The following is a 22126-nucleotide window of genomic DNA, read 5'->3' on the forward strand; positions in this document are numbered from 1 at the left end:
TGAAGGACTAAGGGTATTTGTAATATCTCAAATGAACTCAGCATGACTGAATCTGGGCCTTTCTACTCTGGACACCTCAAATATCCATTGAAGCATTTGGGTACAAGGAGTCAAAGCACCAAACTCACATGTATTTTCTCTGCAATGTGGGCAGCTTCTGAAGAGAAATCCCATACTTTTCAGTTGTTAACACAAAAAAACTTCTCAACCACCAAAACTCAGTGGAACACAAATGAGTTTTACATACTCTTAGAATGCAATCATTAAGAGCTTGATGCCCTCTTGTGAACTTATGGTGTTCCTCTACAATATCCACTATTTTTTTGAAGTTTGGTACCCAACTGAATATACTGAGCCAGCTAAATTCTGATTAATGGAATAATTCCATATGATTATATAATTTTGAGATAAATGCGAACATTGTGCACGGTATAAAAAATTTCTTGATCTGTCAATCTCAAAAATCTTTTTGCTCTCATGTAGTAACTAGATTCTCTTTACAACGACAAGAATTCAGGCATCCTAGAAATAATTATATCCCTCTTTCCAGCATTCTAATCAAAGCTTAGTGCAGTCATTGAAATCTTTTAATTTTCCTTGCTAACTTTTTATTCCCCTATAGGCAGATATGCAGCTCACTGCGTTGTGTAATCTTTAAACTGGAAAACAACTTTTGTTCCTTCTAATGCATTATACAGTAAACCCTTGTTTTAACCAACCCCTTTATAACAGATTTTGGTTATAGCGGACGGATCTGCCGATGCCACTCCCGCCCGGTTTACACCGCCTCCCAGCTACATACAGCCCTGACTTCCAACGCCACCCCTGGCTCACAAGATGCACCAGCCCCAGGGAACAGCGTTTCTTCAGGCTGCTGCCATCAACACGACGTGCTGGGTCACCGTGGAGCTCCCTCCCCTCTCATCAGCTGCTGCATATTTCTTGGAAGGTGCTGGCGAGTGCAGGGGAGAAGGAGACAGCAGCGGAGCGGGGTATGGACAAAGCGACGGCCGACAGGAAGAGGCGGCAGCTGCTGGTGAAAGGGGAAGGAGCCCCACGGTGACCGAGCTCAACTTGTCAATGGGAGCAGCTTGAAGGAAGAGCTGACGGCCAGGGACTACAGCATGAGCCACAACAACAGCCATGTCAACTGGACCATGCGGTGGTTGGCGAAGATGTACTCGCTGGTGTAGACCAGAGGCATCGGCACCTAGTTTTAAGGTGAAATGGCACACAATGCTGGAGTAACTCAGCAGACTGAATCAGTCTGAAGGGTCCCGACATCACCTATCCATGTTCTCCAGAAGTGCTGCCTGACCCGCTGAGTTACTCCAGCACTCCTGTCCTTATGTGTATTAACCATCATCTGCAGTTCTTAGGTTCATCTACATACTATGATTATACCTTACTCGGTTATCCCAGACAGTCGGCAATAATGAACACCACCCCCCCCCCCCCCCCCACCTTCCCCCTTAATGTGGAACTGAAAATACAAAATGTAATAGAAAACAACTCAGGATTGCATAATTGTTAAATAGCTTATATCCCATATGGCACCATCCAACAAGTACTTATTTTGCTGATCCACTGCATAAGCTTGGTCAATAAGGGATTTAGTGAAATATTCTGACGTGCAAAAAAACACAGTTCATAGCAGAAACACCTGCACTGCAGGAATGTTATAAATCTGAGATTAATCCAAAGTAAAAAAGGTTTGGACCTTTCATAGTCAATCTCACCCTTGACATATGATTTACAGTTAACGATTTTACCATTGCCAATAACCTGCAACATGAATATCCTACATGATTTCTGTAATGAAATATTGCAATGTAATAGTCGGACAGTTATCGTCCAAAATTAATAAAACAGGCAATTAAATTGCAAATTTTAAAGTGGCATTACAACAGAAAGCTACAAAATGCTCTTATAACAGCCTTAATAACCCACCTGTATAAAGCCTAATAGGACAGTTGAGTAATGAAAAGAACGTTGGTCCAGGATGAAAGCTTTCATAATTAAAGTTAAGATATTATTCCTTTTGCCTCTAAGATCTTGGGAAAACTGAAAGGCTGCATAAGAAAATGTCCATTCCAAAAGCGGTTCTTGCAAAATAAATGGTTTTGCTCTTTGCTTTCATAGCTTGCCATGATCTCCCTTCCCATATAAAGCTAGCAATTGGGCAAGTCATCACTGCAACATTTTATCCAAAGTGTTCAGATCAACCTCCGTCATTCAGTTACTGGCAAATAACTAATGACCCAAGAGAACTTTTAACATTCCATGTAAATTACTTCACCCACTCACGCACGACCAACTATTCATTACCCCCATTCCATCCGCTCAAATTCAAAAATATATCAGCATTTATCCAATCTGTTATTAAATAGTTCCACCAGAAATATCGGCAACCTTCTAAGCCATCATAATCAAATCCTTACCGTCGCCAGATTACTCGTATTAAATCACACTCCTTTTTCACTTATGTCCACAATGAATTATGCAAAATCCCTGCCCCTGAGCAATTAATTTAGTGTTAACAACCCATGTCACACCCTGGATCCATTACAAACTTTCATACCCGTTGCTCTCCAATGCTGTTCTGCTGTACCTTTGCCCATTCTTTGCTCAGCACCGTACAGTTTTCAAAATGTACCAAATTCCTCACCTCCACCATATTGAATAACATCTTTCATGATCTGTTACAAGATTCTCAAAACCCATCTCATGCTCAAGTTGCATTAAAGCTACTGTTTCGTTCAAAGTTGACTTTGCTGAAGTGAGTATGTTTCTTTGGTACCTGTTAACATTAGGCTGGGTGCGTTTTCTGCCTTCCTAGGAATGATACAACGACTACATTGAACAGGACGGAACTTTAGGAAATGCATTTACTAAAAATACAGTTTCATTAAAAGTTTGATTATTTGCAGGGCAATTTTAAATGTGGAATAATAACTTTTGCCTAAATCTCAATGGAAACGTGGCTCAATACGGGGAGTTCCAAGTCAGCACAAGGAAATCCAGGGATTCAGAAATGATACCACCCCTCCCACCCTGGATTCTTACTCCGAACAGCACTACTGGAAGCAGTGAACAAAGTTCAGACACATCACTATTGGCGCAGGAAGGAAGAATCGGGGTTCTGTAGGGTCACTGTCAAGTACATCCCAGCAAGTGGCTCATGAGCAACACTGGCAGAGATCCAGGAGCAGTTCACTTGCCTAGCCAGAGGTACTTAGGAGACACGTACGGGGAGAAAAGAAAATGGGCGTTGCCATGCCCTCAAAAGAAAAATGTAAGTACCTTAACTTCAAAACAAACTCTCCCCTTGTTGACCCCATATGTTGCTCGTGCTCCTGACCACAGATATGCAAATCCTTCAATAGTCAATGGGTAGCCACTCAAGCGGTCTCTAGCTACTTTAAAGTGCAGATCACAGTTATCTAGGATGGAAAACAGGGAAAATGTAAGACAGTGAAACAAGAAAATATTAAATTAAACCAGTTAAGACGAGCCTGAAAATAGTTTGTTACCAAGGCACCATCTAATACTTACAAGTATCAATGGCCACACAAGTTTCATCAAATTCTTCCTCATCATCCTCTGCTGGTGGCTGGGGAGATTTTGCTCTGTAAAAAGGTCGTGAGAAAAAAGTTATTATCAGCTCCATAAAGAACAACCGCATACCGGCTCAATTCATGATCAGAGATGACAGCTTTTTCACCACTTTTTAGTGCATATTATTCTTTTTGGCAATAAAGTCCCAAGTTAAAACCTTTGATTTGACTTTATTATCAACCAAAATTGCTGACATAATTATGTTGTATATTGATTAAAATTCCATTTTCTTAACGGTCCTACTGATTTCTTAATTCATAGCGAGACCAAAACTTTAAGAAAACAAACCTAATTCTAATTTCAAACATAATCTCTAATTTCAGGTACTTTCTCCTTCCCTTCTCAGCTCTCCCTCAGCACACTGGCTCCACCTCTTCCTTTGTTCTTCCTGCCCCCCCACCCTCACATCAGACTGAAGGGTTTTGACCCGAAACGTTGCCCATTTCCTTCGCTCCATAGATGCTGCCACACCTGCTGAGTTTCTCCAGCATTTTTGTCTACCTTCGATTTTCCAGCATCTGCAGTTCCTTCTTCAAACCTTTGAACTGCATTTTTTAAATATTCTCCTTTGGCACTAGACTGTGACCCAAAGGATCAGTCCTCATAAAACTGAATATTACGCTGATTACACATGAACTATTACGGTCACTCTCCGGCACGGGGAGAAATTACCATTCAGTCTATCCAACTGCTCTGGGCCAAGAACAACAAACATTGAAAACCCCAATCAAAGTGAAACCACCACACTATAAACAAACTATATACATCCTTCCCACCAAGAAAGCAGCAATGGGAAATGAAAACACAACTCGATTATTTCAACTTGTTCCATCATGACATTCGGAAGCAAGGCAAGAGCTATTTTCAGGGATAATCTTACTGAAATGGGTTAGTCAAACATTGCACAAATTTCACTGGCACACTATGAATCTGTTACCTTTTCCATTCAGAACAGTGGTTGAAATGAATGAGCCAACTATGGAGATAAAGTGAATGATCTTCAAATTAAAGTCATTATTATCTTGTAATTCTTTAACAATAAACTCAAGAGGGGATTTAAACCGAGAGAGCAGACGTTTCCAGCATTTACAAAACCAAATCGTCAGCAAAATGGGTGGTCCTGATGAAGACTAGCTTAGTTAGTGTGTTACTCACCGACCATAACTCCTGTCCTCTCTGTATTCATAATATCCATGCCCTTGGTCAGGAAAGGGTCTCTTTCTGCTTGGCGGTATCGACTGTTTGATTGCAGATTGATCCACAAATTCCTCCTTAACTTCAACTGGTTGAAATTCTATACAAACAATACTGTATATTAGACAAGTCGCTCCATCTACTGCAGGTCTTGTTCAAAGAACCTGAAGCTGCCATACAGGCAGATTTCAAGTGATTAGAATACACATTTCCATCGGAGAATAATAAGAGTAGATAAAGAAGAAAATTGGTCATGCAATCTGTTGTAATTACAACAATGGTCAAATACAGCTCTCGAGACACTTCGGAAATGTATTTAAATCCAAGCGAACATTGGAAATTAATGGCCTTACCAAGACAGAGCTCACCAAGACAGATGCTCAGATTCTGACTATACTAAATTAACTTGCCAACTGACAGTTTTAGGCACCAGCCCAAATTTAGTATTGCTAATAAAATGATACATGTTATTAGTTTTGTCCTTGTTTTAATACTTGAATAGAGCAAAATCTCAGGTACAGCTTCTCTACTGTTTAGATAACAGACCCACAAAGTTTCACAAAGATTTGTATGACGCAAGGGCTTGCATCTATTTGGTGAGCCAATTACAACATCACCATGCATTCCGTTTCTGGATTGAAATGACAGGTCCTGTGCATAGAAAGCTACACTCTATCCTGCAAGGAACAAGGCTCACTTACAGTTGGTTTTGGCACAGAGATTAAAGAAATATCTGAAGGCCTTAAAAACATGATTGGCTTGAAAATGCATGGGTGCCATACTGCAGTGATGGAAAGTCACTCAATTATAATAAACTAGTGAATAGCAAACATATCCTACAATTCTCCCATGGAGAGATTTGGAAATCAGGAACAAATCAGGAACTGCTTGGAAGCAATGTTGAAAGTTAAAAAGGAAATTATATGGTAACTATAGCAACAAAATATGGTGGAAATATACAACTAAGAAAACGTTCCATCGGGAGCAGCTTTATAATATTTCTGGTTACAGGGTTCTAAAAATAAAATCAGGGTGTAGGAAAGCTTGGTTTTTAACAGTTGTGGTATAATCTAGCGTGAAAATTAACCAGCAGATTTGAATTATTAATGTTTCCCAGACAATTTTCGACATTAGACAAAAGAACATTCTAGTGGGCTTTCAACTGTATGGTTAAGGATGTCATGGATAGTTGTAGATTAAAATGGACATAATATTATCGACAGTAATGAGCAGAGAGATTGGACAGTTTTCCAACGAATGATCTGAAAAACATGGTAGGGAAAAGATAAGAGATTAAATTGTCAAAAATATGTCATGGGATAGCTTTGGCAGAGATTAAGGAGACTTCAATGTGATTTTAAGGAAGGAACAAGATAAGGAGCCCTCAGAGACTAAGTGGACATCTATGTGTGGAGATGCAGGAGATGAACACTTCACTTCAACTTTTACTGTGGAGAAAGACTGAGGGAACGCAGGAAAGATCATGGGGATGTCTTGGAAAGGTGGTGTATTAGAGGTGGTGCTGGATGAATGTAGGTAAATATTCGGATTTGGATCAGGTACATCCAGAAATTGAGAGAAACAGAAGAAATTGTAGAAGCCCTGGCTGAGATATCTTCATCATCATTAACATGGATGCAGCCGCAGAAGACTTGAAGTTTGTAAATATCATGCCTTTATTCAAGAAAGGCTATTCAAAAAAACTGGGAATAATAGACCAGCAAGCCAAATATCTGTGTTGGTAAATTACACCCAGGAATTCTGAGGGATAATATATACATATACATTTAGAAAGAGGGGTTGATTAGGAACAGCCAGAAAGGTTTAGTGTGTGGGAGTCTAGTCTGATCATTCTGAAGAAAACCCCGACCTGAAGTATCACCTATTCATGAAGATAGGCACAAAGTGCCGGAGTAACTCAGCGGGTCAGGCAGTGTCTCTGGACAAAAAGGATGGGTGACATTTCGGGTTGGAACCCTTCTTCAGACCAATTAATGTTCCCCAGAGATGCTGGCTAACCCGCTGAGTTACTCCAGCACTTTGTGTCTGTTTGGTTATGAATGAGGTTCAAGTGACAAATAAATTGTATTGTGTATTGTGTAAAGTGTCCAGCAACCGGCAGATCAGGTAGGTTCAGGCGGGCTGAGCAAAGGTGTTCCGCAAAACGTTCTTTTTTTTCTGCGTTTGGTCTTGACGATGTACAACGGTCTACATCTTGAACAATGGATACAGTAGATGAGGTTGGAGTAGGTGCAAGTGAACCTCTGCCTCACCTGAAAGGACTGCCGGGGTCCCTGGACAGAGTTGTGGGAGGAGGTATAGGGACAGGTGTTCATAACAGGACAATAAAAGCAATTACCTAGTTTTCAAGTGAGAACTTTAAAAGATGGACATAAGGAAGGCTGTTTAGTGATTATTTAACGGGCGTTTATAGTGCACCAAATCTGTATGTCAACAGATTGAACAAAGTGCATTATTAATAACCAATAAAATGCATTATTCTTTTAAAATTCCAGAGAATTGTTCAGAAGCCAATTTCTCTGTTAAATCAGAAAGCTCAATTTTCTATAGCAACCCACTGTATCATATCACTGTACACACTCACTATAATTCTCTAATTGAATAATCACCCTGCTACCTATAATTGAAATAAAGAAATTCATAGTGCATCCAGTCACAAATAAATAATCTGAACTAGGTTACTGTTATTATTATTAGCTGCAAAAATGCTTTAAACATGCATGGGAATCTTTGAGTAAAGTCATATTTTTGCAAGTCAGACCAATCATAATACAGGTTGAGATATCACTTTTTGGGGAATCAAGGAAAATGTGGCAATTAATGCAGCCAATGTACAGGATGACCATGATCTTACTAAAGAGTGGAGATGTCTAACATAGTTTACATATGCTTTTAAAGATTGCTAACTTAATCGGCAAACCATAAACAAATAGATATATTCACCTAACTAGGTATTCAAATTGCAGACACTAATCTAAAAGCATGATACAAAATAACTGCATTTAACAAAAACATCCATAGACAGGTGTGTCTACACAGACAGTCTTCCAATCATTCATACTGAGCGTGTGAAACTAGTTAATCGGGAACTTTGGTCAAAAGACTGGTAATTAAAATCTGCATTTCACAAAAAATAAAAAAATAAAACGTGTGTGTTTAAAATAATTCAGAACCACTTGATTTAATAGGCTTACCCTGCTTTGTTGTTGCTGCTTGTTCGATGGCTGGTGCCTCCCAGCTTCTGTCGACATTTCCTTGCCTGGACCCTCCAAAATCACTGCATTGATTATCACACTGATTAAAAGAGTTCACAGTACCATCATAATTTGAATCACCAGCATTAGTCCCATCATCTGAAAGAAATTGAAAATAAACCAAACTGAAAAGATGCAGATAGAATTTTAAAAGAATAATGCATTTTATTGGTTATTAATAATGCACTTTGTTCAATCTGTTGACATACAGATTTGGTGCACTATAAACGCCCGTTAAATAATCACTAAACAGCCTTCCTTATGTCCATCTTTTAAAGTTCTCACTTGAAAACTAGGTAATTGCTTTTATTGTCCTGTTATGAACACCTGTCCCTATACCTCCTCCCACAACTCTGTCCAGGGACCCCGGCAGTCCTTTCAGGTGAGGCAGAGGTTCACTTGCACCTACTCCAACCTCATCTACTGTATCCATTGTTCAAGATGTAGACAGTTGTACATCGTCAAGACCAAACGCAGAAAAAAAAGAACGTTTTGCGGAACACCTTTGCTCAGCCCGCCTGAACCTACCTGATCTGCCGGTTGCTGGACACTTTACACAATACAATGTATTTGTCACTTGAACCTCATAGAGGCTCAAATGAAATGTTGTTTCTGCAGTCATACACACAAGAAAAAAAGACCCAAGACACAACACAATTTACACAGACATCCATCACAGCGCATCTCCTCCTCGCTGTGATGGAAGGCAAAAAAAATTATCTCTCCCCTGCACTCCCCATTCCCCTCCCGATGTCAGAGTCAAAGCCCCCGGCGGGCGATGGCAATTGTCCCGCGGCCATTAACGCCGCGCCGGGTGATGCAAGGCCCTGCTCCGGGTCTTGTTGTTGGAGCCCCCGGCGGGCGCTAGCAAAGTCCCGCAGCCGTTGAAGCCACGCCGGGCGGTGATGTAAGGCCCCGCTCCAGGCACTCCTCGACCCCGCGACTCGGGCGGGTGAAGTCGCCGTTGCGGAAGCCCCGAAAAGCGATCTCCCAGCAGGGACCCGCGGGCTCCCGGTGTCACTGTCCACCGGGCCTGCGGTATGCCTCCGAATCTCCGGGGTCGGGTCGCAGCAGCGCACCACCACAGCTCCACCCGCTACGAACTCGGCCAGCTCTACGATGGTGAGTAGGTCCGCAGCTCCGCGTTGCAGCCCCAATGACAACGGAGACCCGACAGAAAAAAGGTCGGGTTCTCCGTGCAGGGGAAAGATTTAAAAGTTTAAAAGAATAAAAGTTTCCCCCGCACCCCCACCAAAAAAAAATAAAAACTACATTAAAACGGGACAAAAAATAACAAAGACAGACGGACTGCAGAGGCCGCTGCGACGTGAGTCGCGCCGCCCACTAATTCTCCTTCCCATTCCCACACCGACCTTTCTGTCCTAGATCTCCTCCATTGTCCCAGTGAAGCTGATTTGATTTGATTCAATTTATTGTCATTGCACTTTTCAGTGCAACGAAATGGTTTAGCCTGCAGTCATAACATAGAATAAATAGCAAACACTCAACACAGTTTAAAGTTCCAAAGTCATTGTCTCTTCCCTCCTTGCTCTCCCTCTGCGCTGAGGCAATCCAAGCCTCCGATGTTGTGACCCCGCCGGGTGATGGTAGGTAAAGTCCCGCGGCTGAATCCGTGCTCCGCAAATTGGTGGAACAGCATCTCATATTTCGCTTGGGCAGCTTACAGCCCAGTGGTATGAATATTGATTTCCGGCAGCCCCGGCATTCCCTCTCTCTCTCTCTATCCCTCCCACACCCAAGTCGCGCTAACTTCTCATGTTCACCCTACAAACAGCTAACAATGGCCTTAATCATCGTTACTTTTTTGCATATCTTTCATTCATTGTTCTTTATCTCTCCACATCACCGTCTATAACTCTTGTTTCCTTTATCCCAAACCAGTCTGAAGAAGGGTCTCGACCTGAAACGCCACCTATTCCTTCTCTCCAGAGATGCCGCCTCTGTCACTCCAGCTTTTTGTGTCTTTCTTCGGTTTAAACCAGCATCTGCAGTTCCTTCTTACAAATTGCTTTTATTATGTGTAATCCAATAAGAAATGTTATCTTGCACCGGCTAAAGACAAGACTGGATGCCAAACCAGCCAAGGAGATATTTGAACTAAAGACATTGTTTTTTATGGAACCGCTTCAGCTTTATAAAACGTTGGTAAGGGACAATTTGGAGTTCTGGTTGCCCCATTACTGGAAGGATGTGCAGGTTTGGAGAGAGTGCAGAAAAGGTTTATCCAGATAATCCCTGAAAGTTTTCTGATCAGCCTGAAGGCAAGTCACGACCCAAAACATCGTCCATCCAATTCCTCTACAGATGCTGCCTGACCTGCCGAGTTCCTCCAGCACTTTTGTTTTTTGCTCAGAAATTATATCTCATTCGTTTCAAAATTCGGTGACCATCTGACCCATCTGATCAACTGGAAAACTGGAGCCAAAAACTTCGGGTTCTGACCAAGTCTGGTAACATTTTGATTATACAAAAGAGAACTCTCGACCTATCCGCACACTGGAAGTATCTTCACACAGCTGCAGAAGTTGCCACCATTTTTTCCAAAGCTAGGGATCAAGCCCAACAAGATTTAACCACATCTAAATTAGCAATCTAGGATGGCATTAATGTATTACTAAACTGGTGATCCTGGGTGAATGCTCAAGATTACATAGCACTTTAAGACAACCTAGAACATTTTTCGTGGTATGCCAATCCTCAACCACCTTCATTAAGTTCTGATCATACATCTTTCCAGAGTGGGAATTTGCATTTAGATTGCTGCCCTCTTCAAAGTTGCACCTTTCAGACAAGTTGTTAAATTCAGACCATCTATCGGTCAGACAATGAATACTAGACAAAGGTAGACGTAAAATGCTGGAGTAACTCAGCAGGACAGGCAGCATCTCTGGGGAGAAGAAATGGGTGACGTTTCAGGTCGAGAGGTCTCGACCCGAAATGTCACCCATTCCTTCTCTCCAGAGATGCTGCCTGTCCCGCTGAGTTACTCCAGCATTTTATGTCTACCTTCGATTTAAACCAGCATCTGCAGTTCTTTCTTATACAAATGAATACCAGACAATATATACTGGAGAGTTAGGATTTTGCAAGTGTAATAACACTAAAATAATGCAAGTGGGAATGCTTCTATTCAAAATATGCCTTTAGGCCCCAAAAACAACTCAATACAAATGCAAGTTAATGGTGAGTATAAAATACTCAGAACATTGGATGCTGCCTGGACCATGATCCAGTTCAAATGTGAATCACACTACCCTATTGTATCATGCAAGGCACAATGTATCACTATTCTCAGAGGAGTATTGTTGTTGTCAACTTCCACGCAAGCAGCACCACACATTAAATAACTACTGAATAGCAACATGTCGACTTGCCATATTGGCGTACAACTGTTAAATGGAACTAGCCCATCTCCTCAATGCAATAGGAAAGACATGCCACACTCAAATAAAAGAATCTCACTCAAAAATCTATTTTTACAGAATGTTATAAAGCCTGTTATCCAACATTTCGTCCTAATAATGTATTCCCAAAAGTAATTTGTAGTTAGCATTAAATTCTTAAAAACCATTGGACACATTTTCTGATAGAAAATAAGTTTATAATTTCCAATTGACATTGCTGATCAATAAAACTAACTCCTTGCAGAATTTCTGTTTACTACCTCAAAAAGCTCCAAGATCCAAATGTACAACTCTTGATTTTAGTATGTTATTTAATGACCAAGATGAAATGCCATTTCTAGTGCTGTTCATTAAAATCTTTTCAGAAACCACAATGGTTAGATGAAAGTGCGAGTCTACAGACATAAAAGGATTAATTTTAAAATCTGGAGCCATTTTAGAACCCAGTCAAGAAAGCAACACATTCTAAACCATTTCTGGTGTTGGAATATGTAATATCTTATTCTCTGCTACTCAAAATGCCATTCAAACTCCATTACAGAATGTATTCAAATTCCATACAGAATGTATCCATAAATTAGATCACAACACAATTAATCCATTACAAAATATCAAGCCTGCTATTGCGTCATCAAAATGTCCAACTGGTTCATACCCATCCTGTTCGACATTCTAGTCATGATGAACAGCCAAATCCAGTTAATTACCCTAGTTTGCCATTAATCTGTGTCTGGAGATATCTGGAAATACCAATAGATGTTTACATATCAATCCTATCCAGTGCTTTTACAACCATCTACTTAAAACATTTTTCAAAACTAGTAAACTTTTCAAGCGACTCCTCAGCTTGGCCAGCACAGCCTTACATTAAGACAGCAGCATCAGGTTGATGGGAATCTACAACTAGCACAAGGTACAACAAGGTGGAGTCAATGCTCTCTTTACTGGATGGTTTGAAGATAAAAGATCCACTGTAAGATATGACCACCAACACTTCACGCAACCATTATCAAAATTTGTATTGAACAAGATATTTTAGATGCTTCTTCACAACACTACTGGCTATTATGGTTACCTAGCTGTAAAGTGAAGTGTGGAACAAACAACTCTTCCCACTTTCTTCATAGTCTTAAGTGCTGGAGAAACTCAGCGGGTGCGGCAGCATCTACGGAGCGAAGGAATAGGCAACGTTTCGGCTCGAAACGTTGCCTCTTTCCTTCCCTCCGTAGATGCTGTCGCACCCGCTGAGTTTCTCCAGCACTTTTGTCTACCTTCGGTTTTCCAGCATCTGCAGTTCCTTCTTAAACATTATTCATAGTCTTTACCTCTTATGCAAGTCTTTGACAGTTTACCAGTGCAAGCAAGACCCACATACCACACACAAGTGCATTTCACATTTATCACAGCACTAGAAGCCACAAGGCCATTGTCTATGCCAACCTCCAACAGAGCAAGTCCATTAATCTCATTCTCATTAATCATATTCCCCCGTAGACCTGCAACTTATTTTATCTCCTATGCTTCACAACTAAATCACCAAATGCAGTGAAGCAATATCAATATGCTGAAATACTGCATCATAAAGTAACAATTCATTACTTTATAGTTAGAATTTCCAGCAAATATCAAAGACCAGCTGATCCAACATACCATGACTGGCAAAGCCAAGAGGGTAGATAGATAATCTGTCAGAGAGTGCCTTAATGTTAATCAATCCAGCCTGCATTTTGACAACAAAAAACTTATACTTTCATATTCCAATTTTAAACAGCAATTCAATAGATCCATCATTTAAACATATGAATGAAATAGAACACAATTCTATGTTGAACATGAAAAATTACCCACCTATTCTCTCATTGGATCAACTTGCTCATGACAATGAACTAAGTGGAAATGTCAGCATGAATAGGGATGCAAAGCACACGTACCAGCTGAGAGTGGGTAGCAACATGGCACACAAAATACAATGTGGATAAATCTACGGTTATGCACTTCGGATAACAATAGAAGGCACTTAATGTTGATGATATTTTAAATGGGAAGAGGGTTGGGATCGTTAATGTTCAAAAGGGACCAGGAGTAATTGTATACAGTCGCTGAAAGATAGCACGTAGGCTCAGCAGGTAGTTCGAAAGGCAAGTGGTATACCGTGGCTTGTGTGGGAAGGATTTAAAAGTACAGATGTCTTACATTACATTTTTACATTAGATCAGTTGGAATATTAGGTACATTTTTAATCTTTATGCTTACAAATATATATGTACAACAAAGATTTAAAATGATAGACAAAGTGCTGGAATAACTCAAAGGGGTCAGGCAGCATAGCATCTCTGGAGAAAAAAGATGGGCGAGACATTTCCAGTCGGGACCCTTCTTCAAAATGTCTCCTTGAATGGCAGGAGCTATATATATTTTTGCCTCCACCACAGTGAGGAGGTGCTTGGAGGACTCACTGTGGTGGTGTTAATTTGTGTTTATTGTTGTTATTATTGTATGATTGTATGTATGACTGCAGGCACGAAATTTCGTTCAGACCGTAAGGTCTGAATGACAATAAAGGCATTCAATTCAATTCAATATATGAGAAGACACCAAGATTTATTCACCTCTGATTGAAAGTTTGTAAGAATATGAAGAGACCTCATTGAAACATACTACAGAGTTGATATGGATAGGATGTTTCCCTAGCAGAGAATCCAGAGCAAAGGGAGGTCATTTCAAAACAAAGAGTAAGCCATTCAGGTTTCCAGGAAGGAGGTACATGGAGTCAAACAGCATGGAAATAGGGCCTTCAGCTCAACCTGTCCATGCTGACCAAGATGCCCCATCTCCACTGTTTCGATCTGCCTCTGTTTGGCCCATAGCTATGTCCCCTTGTTCTTGATTCCCCTACTCTGGGTACAAGACAGTACATGTACCCTATCCGCGAGCATTGCCACTTTCATTTCACTGCACATCTCGTATGTGTATGTGACAAATAAACTTGACTTGACTCTATTCCCTCGTGATCTTATACACCTCCTATTCCCTCATCATCCTGTGCCCCAAGGAAAAAAGTCCCATCCATCTTCGAAAGAATGGTCAATTTTGGAATTGTTAACTCCCAAAGGCTCGGTCATATAAATCTGAAATTGACAGACTTTTCAGCATTAGAGGATCCAGGGAAATTCAGGAGAAGAGTGTTATACAAGGAGATCGGCCGTTACCTGGTTGCATGGGAAGTAGATTCAAGGCACTGAAAGATTATCTCTCATTTCTACATAATGTTTCCCTTGAAGTACTGAACAATTCACATAATTAATTGTCACCCACATCTTTGAATAGTACTGAATGTATTCATCTGCAGTTCTTTTTAAGGCTGAAAAGAACCATGGTACTTCTGGCAATGTTTCAGAGCCTGTGTATGGGCACAGTTTCAAGTAGCTCATATGATTTAAAGTTTTTGGTGAAAATCTAAACTTGCACCCAGGCAATCGATTTCTATGCGTCAGATCTATTTTCATCCAAGGTCAAAAATCTGAATTTACAGTGCAGATTCTCAAACTTCTTCCTGGCTCATAAGGTTATAGATGCTCTCACCAGTGTGTTAGATTTTGTAATAATCCATCAGCTGGTCATTAATTTGTTCTTATTCATTCCCGATATAGCAATTTACATTCCAATAACACAGCTAACATTGTGAAATATCCCAAGGCACTTCATAAGAGTTGAGAACAAACCCTCACATCACGCAAAAAGAGACAACATAAATGTTACTAAACATAATTAGCAAAAGTAGGTTATCCAGTTCTTTTAAATTGCTCCATCATTGCTCCTCCACCTCAACTCTATTTTTCTGCACTCTCTGAATTCCCTTAATATCCAGAAATCTACTGATCTCTGAATGACCTCAATATCTAAGCATCCACAACTGTGCAGGGTACAAAATTCTGAGGATTCACCATCCCGATGAACAAATGTCTCCTTATCTTAGTCCTACACATTTTGAAGGGGTGATATGATTACAGTATATAAAATTATACCAGGCATAGATCGGGTAGAATATCTTATCCATGGTAAGGGTATTGAAAACAAGAGGTGAGAAGAAGGAATAAAAGTGTTCTGAGGAGAACGATTTATACACAGACGATGGACACAAAATGCTGGAGTAACTCAGTGGGACAGGCAGCATCTGGTGAGATGGAACGGGTAAAGTTTCGGGTCGAGACCCTCCTTTTATACACAGAGCCATTGTTGAGATCTGGAATGCACTGCCAAAGGAGGTGGAATCTGATTCAAGCACTCCATTTAAAAGACATCATATGCCTAAGTAGGCAAGGCATAGAGAGATACGGATCTAGTGTGAGTTAATGGGATTAGCGTAGATAGCCTAAAAAGGTCAGCGTGACATTGTGGGCCAAAGGGACAATCTCTAACCAACTCTATGATACAGTACGTCTCAACTCTGGTGTATTCGTTTGCATTCTTTCCTCCGAATGTTTGTTCTTACAGGATCCATTACAAAAACTAGATACTGCAGTGCAGTAATGTGGAGGTACCTAACTGACTGTAATCTTTTGTCTTACTTACTGTCATCTTTTAAATCAAATGTCATAAAGGACCCATCTGCATTCGCAGAAGTTCAAAATAAAAGTAAGGTTGTATTGGAAGAATAAGTGTTAGTGTATATTTCAGACCAATGCTCATCCTTCAGTGTTAGTAAAACAGACTAATATTCAACTGGGAGCACGAGTTGGTCCACCAGGCCCCTCAATCCTGCCCTGCCATTCAATATGGTCATGGCTGGTCTATGTTGGCCTTGCTTCATTTCTGTGCCAGTTCTCCATAATCCTCAATTCCTTAATTTTTCACTTAGCTTTGCCATCCCCTTGTTTCTGGCTCCCTTGAGCAAAAACATTTCACCGTCCAGCCTGTCAAGCTTCCTTGGGATCTTGTATGTTTGAATAAGGTCACCGCTCATTCTAAACTCTATTCTAAGGAATACTGACCTAAACTGTCCAGCCTCTCTTGATAGGACAACCTTCTCATCCCAGGTCATTTTCAAATTACAATGTGTGGGAGCTTGCATATCTACATTTGATGGAGCGATATGATCATTCTTTAGCCTGAGTGTTTCATTTGCCTATGGTCAGAGAAATTTTTGTTCGGTATCTTTGCCCCTCCGCCTTCTCTTTCATAGCAAACAATTGTGTAATTAACTCTTTGAACAAATGTTTGCAATTACATAGTGCCGATTGGATCACACCTGGTGTATCGTGTAGAGTTTTAGCAGGCTAGTTCCTGGAATGATGAGATTATATAAACTTCAGTGTTCGCTCCAGTTCAGAGGACTTAAAGATGATTTTATTATTTCCAAATTCTCAATGCTTGAGTGATGTTTCCGCTGAGTTACTCCAGCATTTTGTGTCCATCTTCTGTGTATAAAACGTTCTCCTCAGAACTTTTATTCCTTCCTCTCACCTCTTGTTTTCAATACCCTTACTATGGATAAGACATTCTACCCGATCTATTATCTATGATAATTTTACACACTGTAATCATATCACCCCTTAGCCTTCAAAATGTGTAGAACCACCCATTCCTTCTATCCAGAGATGTTGCCTGACCCGCTGAGCTACTCCAGCATTTTGTGCAGCAGGGAAAACAAGCTCAACCTATTCAATCTCTCTGCATCACTGAATTCCGCCAAAGCCAGCAATGTATCGAACAAAACTCACATTGAATAAAAAACAAAACAGTTCTTTCTGCACATGGAGACACCAGGAACTGCAGATGCTAGAATCTTGAGTAAAACACAAAGTGCTGGAGGAACTCAGCAGGCCCAGCACTTTGTGTTTTAGGTTTAGCTTACGTTTATTAATGTCACATGTACTGAAGGTACAGCGAAAAGCTGTAACTCAGCGGGACAGGCAGCATCTCTGAAGAGAAGGAATGGGTGTGAAGAAGGGTCTCGATCTGAAAAGTCACCCATTCCTTCTCTCCAGAGTCCCGCTGGGTCTATGTTAGGCCTAGGGCAGAAGTGTGCGGGAAGGAACTACAGTTGTTGGTCTACACCAAAGATAGAACACAACAAAACTGGAATAACTCAGCGGGACAGGCAGCATCACTGGAGAGAAGGAATGGGTGACATTTCGGGTCAAGTCAAGAAAAGTTTATTCGTCACATACACATACGAGATGAGCAGTGAAATGAAAAGTTGCAATGCCAGCAGACTTTGTGCAAAAAACAAACAAACAAACTACAAACAGAATGGAACAGAATCACATATTCTTTTACATATTGGGGGAAAAAACAGCAATTAAAATTTTTTTTAAAAAGTAGAATGGTGCAGTTTCGAAATGTACAGAATGGTACAGACCGTTCTTCAGAAAGGTCGGTGTGGGAATGGTGGGAGGATCTGGAAATCTCTAGGTAGAGCATCACTCAGCACTAGGGTGAGGTGAAGTGTTTGGGAACTGGGAGACCGTGTAGGCCCAGGCGGGACTGACTGAGCGATGGTGTTCAGTGAAGCAATCGCCCAGTCTGACTGAGGGAATTAATGCAGGGTCTGGGAGTCGCCTAAGTTCATGTTGACAACACTGACAACTCCACTCAGCCATGGAAGCGGAACTGCGGCTCCCCTCTCCCTCTCCCCGCCGCGGCCTAGCAACAACTCACCGTCCGCGGCCCTCGCCTGCAGCTCTTCCTCTTCCTCCTCCTCCTCGTCCTCCAACAACAAATGCCCCTCCATCGCCTCCTTCACCGGGTACCCGTCGCTGGCCGAGTCCGGGTCTTGGTCGGGGTCGTGGTCGTGGTCGTGGTCGCGGTCACGATCGCCCCCCCGTCTCCGCTCCTCCTCCTCCTCCCCCCCGAGCCCGGCCTCGGTGGCGGCGTCTCGGTCTCGGTCGAGCGCGGCCTGCAGCCGCTCCTGCAGGTTGGCCTTCAGGCCCTTTGTATCGAGGCCGCGCTTGTGCAGGGCCTCCTTCAGCTCGTTCACTCTCAGCCTCCGGATGTCCACCGAACTCATTCTCTGTGTGAGAAACTTTTTGTAAAAAAAACCCTAAACACCCCCACCCCCCCCGGTCGCGGAAATAAATAACTCCTTCTCCCGACGACGACAACCAGTGCTCGGACTATCGGTGCGAAGATTAAAAGGGAGGCAGTGGGTTTGGAATGAAATTCTCCTCAGAAGCCGGAGCGCCAGGCGGACAAAATGGCGGCGCGCTGCCTTCACCCTCCTTCAGGGCGCCAGCAGGCCGGGCCGACGCGCCTCTGTCACAGCCCTTCCCATTGGTCATCAGGCGCTCACAATACCCCCGCTGTGAACACACGGCCAATGAGCGGCCGCCTTACAGCCCGGCGCCGCCAACTCCCGCCACGCCTGTGTCGCCCCACCTCATTGGTCACCGCCTCCCGCGGGTGGGCGGGCCGATTGTATCTCAGCCAGTCGGACGCGCCGTCTCATGCGGGCAGGTGGGCGGCGCTCCAATCATCTGCAAGAACCCATGGCTGAGGTCCCGCCCCTTTATGATAACTAGATAAACTAACATCCTGATTGGCCCCGCTCCCTGTCAATCACCCTGCACAACTTACCCTATTCGTTCCACTGCCCGTCAATCATGACGCCACGCCCCCTTGTCGGCTAGCCCCCCCCCTTGCTGATTCGCCCCGCCCACATGCAAATCCGTCCCCACCACCCACTTACCCATCCAAGCCAACCCCTGACATCTCCTTCTTCAAGCATCTTGACAATGTTTTAATGGCAACCTGAGGGGCAACTTTTCCACACAAAGGGTGGCGGGTGTATGGAACGAGCTGCTGCAGGAGGCAGTTGAGGCTGGGACTATCCCAATGTTTAAGGAACATTTGAACGACAACATTGGATAGGACAGGTTATGAGGGATATTGGCCAAACACAGGCAGGTGGGACTAATGTAGATGGGACATATTGTCGGTATGGGCAAGTTGGGCCGAAGGGCCTGTTTCCACGCTAGTACACTCCATGACACGGAAAACAAATATACACATACATCGTTTGGGGTTGTTCTTTTCAACCATGGATATATGGAATTAAATGTCATATAACTATATAACAACTATATATATATAAATATAGTTATTTTCATTATTTTCTTAGGTAGACAAAAGTGCTGGAGAAACTCGGCGGGGGCGGCAGCATCTGTGGAGCGAAGGAAATAGGCAACGTTTCGGGCCGAATCCCTTCTTCACACGGATGTAGGGTGGGGGCGGGAAGAAGAAAGGAAGAGGAGGAGCCAGAGGGCTGAGGGAGAGCTGAGAAGTGGAGTAGTCAGTGAGGGCTACCTGAAATTGGAGAAGTCAATGTTCATACCGCTGGGGTATAAACTGCCCAAGCGAAATATGAGGTGCTGCTCCTCCAATTTCCGGTGGTCCTCACTCTGGCCATGGAGGAGGCCCAGGACAGAAAGGTCGGATTCGGAAGGGGAAGTTGAAGTGCTGAGCCACCGGGAGATCAGGTTTGTTATTGAGGACCGAGCGGAGGTGTTCGGCGAAGCGATCGCCAAGCCTACGCTTGGTCTCACCGATGCAGATCAGCTGACATCTAGAGCAGCGGATGCAATAGTTGAGGTTGGAGGAAGTGCAGGTGGCCTCTGTCGCACCTGGAAAGACTGCTTGGGTCCTTAAATGGAGTCAAGGGGGGAGGTAAAGCGACAAGTGTAGCATTTCTTGTGGTTGCAAGGGAAAGTGCCCGGGGAGAGGATGGTACGGGTGGGAAGGGACGAATTGAGCAGGAAGTTACGGAAGGAGCGGTCTAACATCGCAACAGGTCAACATCGTGAACATTTTTCCAGCATCTAGTCTGTCCAATCCCTTAATAATTTTATGTTTCTATGAGATCCCTTCTCATCCTTCTAAATTCCAGTGAATACAAGCCCAGTCGACCCATTCTTTGGAGGGCCGTCGGAGAGCGAGGATGGCCGCTGAGAGTACGCTGAGGGAGGGCCGCTGAGAGTGGGGGGGGGGGGGTGCTGGAGAACGAAGGGGTCCCAGCGGGGGGGAGGGGGGTGCTGCTGCCACGTGTGCGGCGGCAGAAGGTAGGTCTGTTCGGTGACTTTGTAACTTTGTCAGCACCAAAGCATGGCCCCACTTGTGTGCTGCTTGTGAGGTCTGCTGTATGATGTTACCGGGTTGTACGCAAAACAAAGCATTTCACTGTACCTTGGTACACGAGACAATAAAGTATCTTTGCCAGTACATCCCATGGTATTAATAAAGGTAGCAGCTAATGGTCATGGAAGAGCAAGGCTGTGGCTTAAATGGAAATTAATTTAAAGGCTATTGCCAGAGAATAGGACAATGGAATTAGTTTGAACGATACAGGGTTCAAGTTCAAGTGAGTTTATTGTCATGTGTCCCTGATTGGACAATGCAATTCTTGCTTTGCTTCAGCACACAGAACATAGTAGGCATTTACTACAAAACAGATCAGTGTGTCCATATACCATAATATAAATATATACACACATGAATAAATAAACTGATAAAGTGCAAATAACAGATAATGGGTTATTAATAATCAGAGTTTTGTCCGAGCCAGGTTTAATAGCCTGATGGCTGTGGGGAAGTAGCTATTCCTGAACCTGGTTGTTGCAGTCTTCAGGCTCCTGTACCTTCTACCTGAAGGTAGCAGGGAGATGAGTGTGTGGCCAGGATGGTGTGGGTCTTTGATGATACTGCCAGCCTTTTTGAGGCAGTGACTGCGATAAATCCCCTCGATGGAAGGAAGGTCAGAGCCGATGATGGACTGGGCAGTGTTTACTACTTTTTGTAGTCATTTCCTCTCCAGGGCGCTCAAATTGCCGAACCAAGCCATGGTGCAACCGGTCAGCATGCTCTCTACTGTGCACCTAGAGCAAAGCCAGGCGATTTAATGTCTATTTGAGCAGGGGATTATGGGATTAGCGCTGCATTGATACAGGTTATTCAGCATAGAATGGGATAAGTTTTAAATTAAAACAGGATAATGGGAGAGAGTGGGAAGTGGGATTAGTTTTGCTCTGGCAAACAGCCATCAGACTGAGGAGGGGTCTCGACCCGAAACGTCACCCATTCCTTCTCTCCAGAGATGCTGCCTGTCCCACTGAATTACTCCAGCTTTAGGGTGGGAGATTGCAACCTTCACGTGGTCCGCCCTGTTTCGACGAATGCAATCAACCCGGCGTGCACAATCGAATAAGATCAAATAGAACAAGTTGTCCTACAACTTTAGGCTGTGCACGCCATACGCAAGAAGACTCCAGCTTTTTGTGTCTATCTTCGGTTTAAACCAGCATCTGCAGTTCCTTCCTACACAACATTACAACCTCCAAATATGCTCCAAATCATATAGACGGGGACATTATTTTTGACTTTACACTACTTTTGCCTATTTATTTATCTGTGTCTTTTATAAACTTAAATAATGATTTTAATAATTCTGCAAGATAATTCCATGTTTCTTTTTATTATTTCTCTTCAGAAAAAGTTTCTGAACTTTTTTGTTGTTTATTATAGGTTTTACAGAGTAATATGTTCACATATCCATTGTGCTGCTGCGATAAGAACTTAATTTGTTCCATTTCGAGACATAAGACAATAAAACACTCTTGATTC

General features: G+C 42.6%; 1 protein-coding gene across 2 annotated transcripts in view; it reads right to left on the bottom strand.

Moving 5' to 3' along the window:
- hnrnpul1 (heterogeneous nuclear ribonucleoprotein U like 1) overlaps window positions 1-18759 on the bottom strand; it is a 45096-nt gene extending 26337 nt beyond the window's left edge. Inside the window, exons 1-5 of one of the 2 annotated variants that reach the window (XM_033014428.1) lie at window positions 18173-18759; window positions 8028-8186; window positions 4774-4912; window positions 3556-3629; window positions 3304-3443 (exon numbers count right to left, since the gene is read on the bottom strand). In XM_033014428.1, coding sequence (XP_032870319.1) covers window positions 3304-3443; window positions 3556-3629; window positions 4774-4912; window positions 8028-8186; window positions 18173-18521 — 861 coding nt within the window. In that variant the 5' untranslated portion in view covers window positions 18522-18759. The remainder of the gene's footprint in view (window positions 1-3303; window positions 3444-3555; window positions 3630-4773; window positions 4913-8027; window positions 8187-18172) is intronic. The other variant, XM_033014427.1, reaches the window with a different exon arrangement.
- Between the last annotated feature and the right edge of the window lie 3367 nt (window positions 18760-22126).

This window comes from Amblyraja radiata, chromosome 41 (assembly GCF_010909765.2).
Source record: "Amblyraja radiata isolate CabotCenter1 chromosome 41, sAmbRad1.1.pri, whole genome shotgun sequence".
Classification (NCBI taxonomy): Eukaryota; Metazoa; Chordata; class Chondrichthyes; order Rajiformes; family Rajidae; genus Amblyraja; species Amblyraja radiata.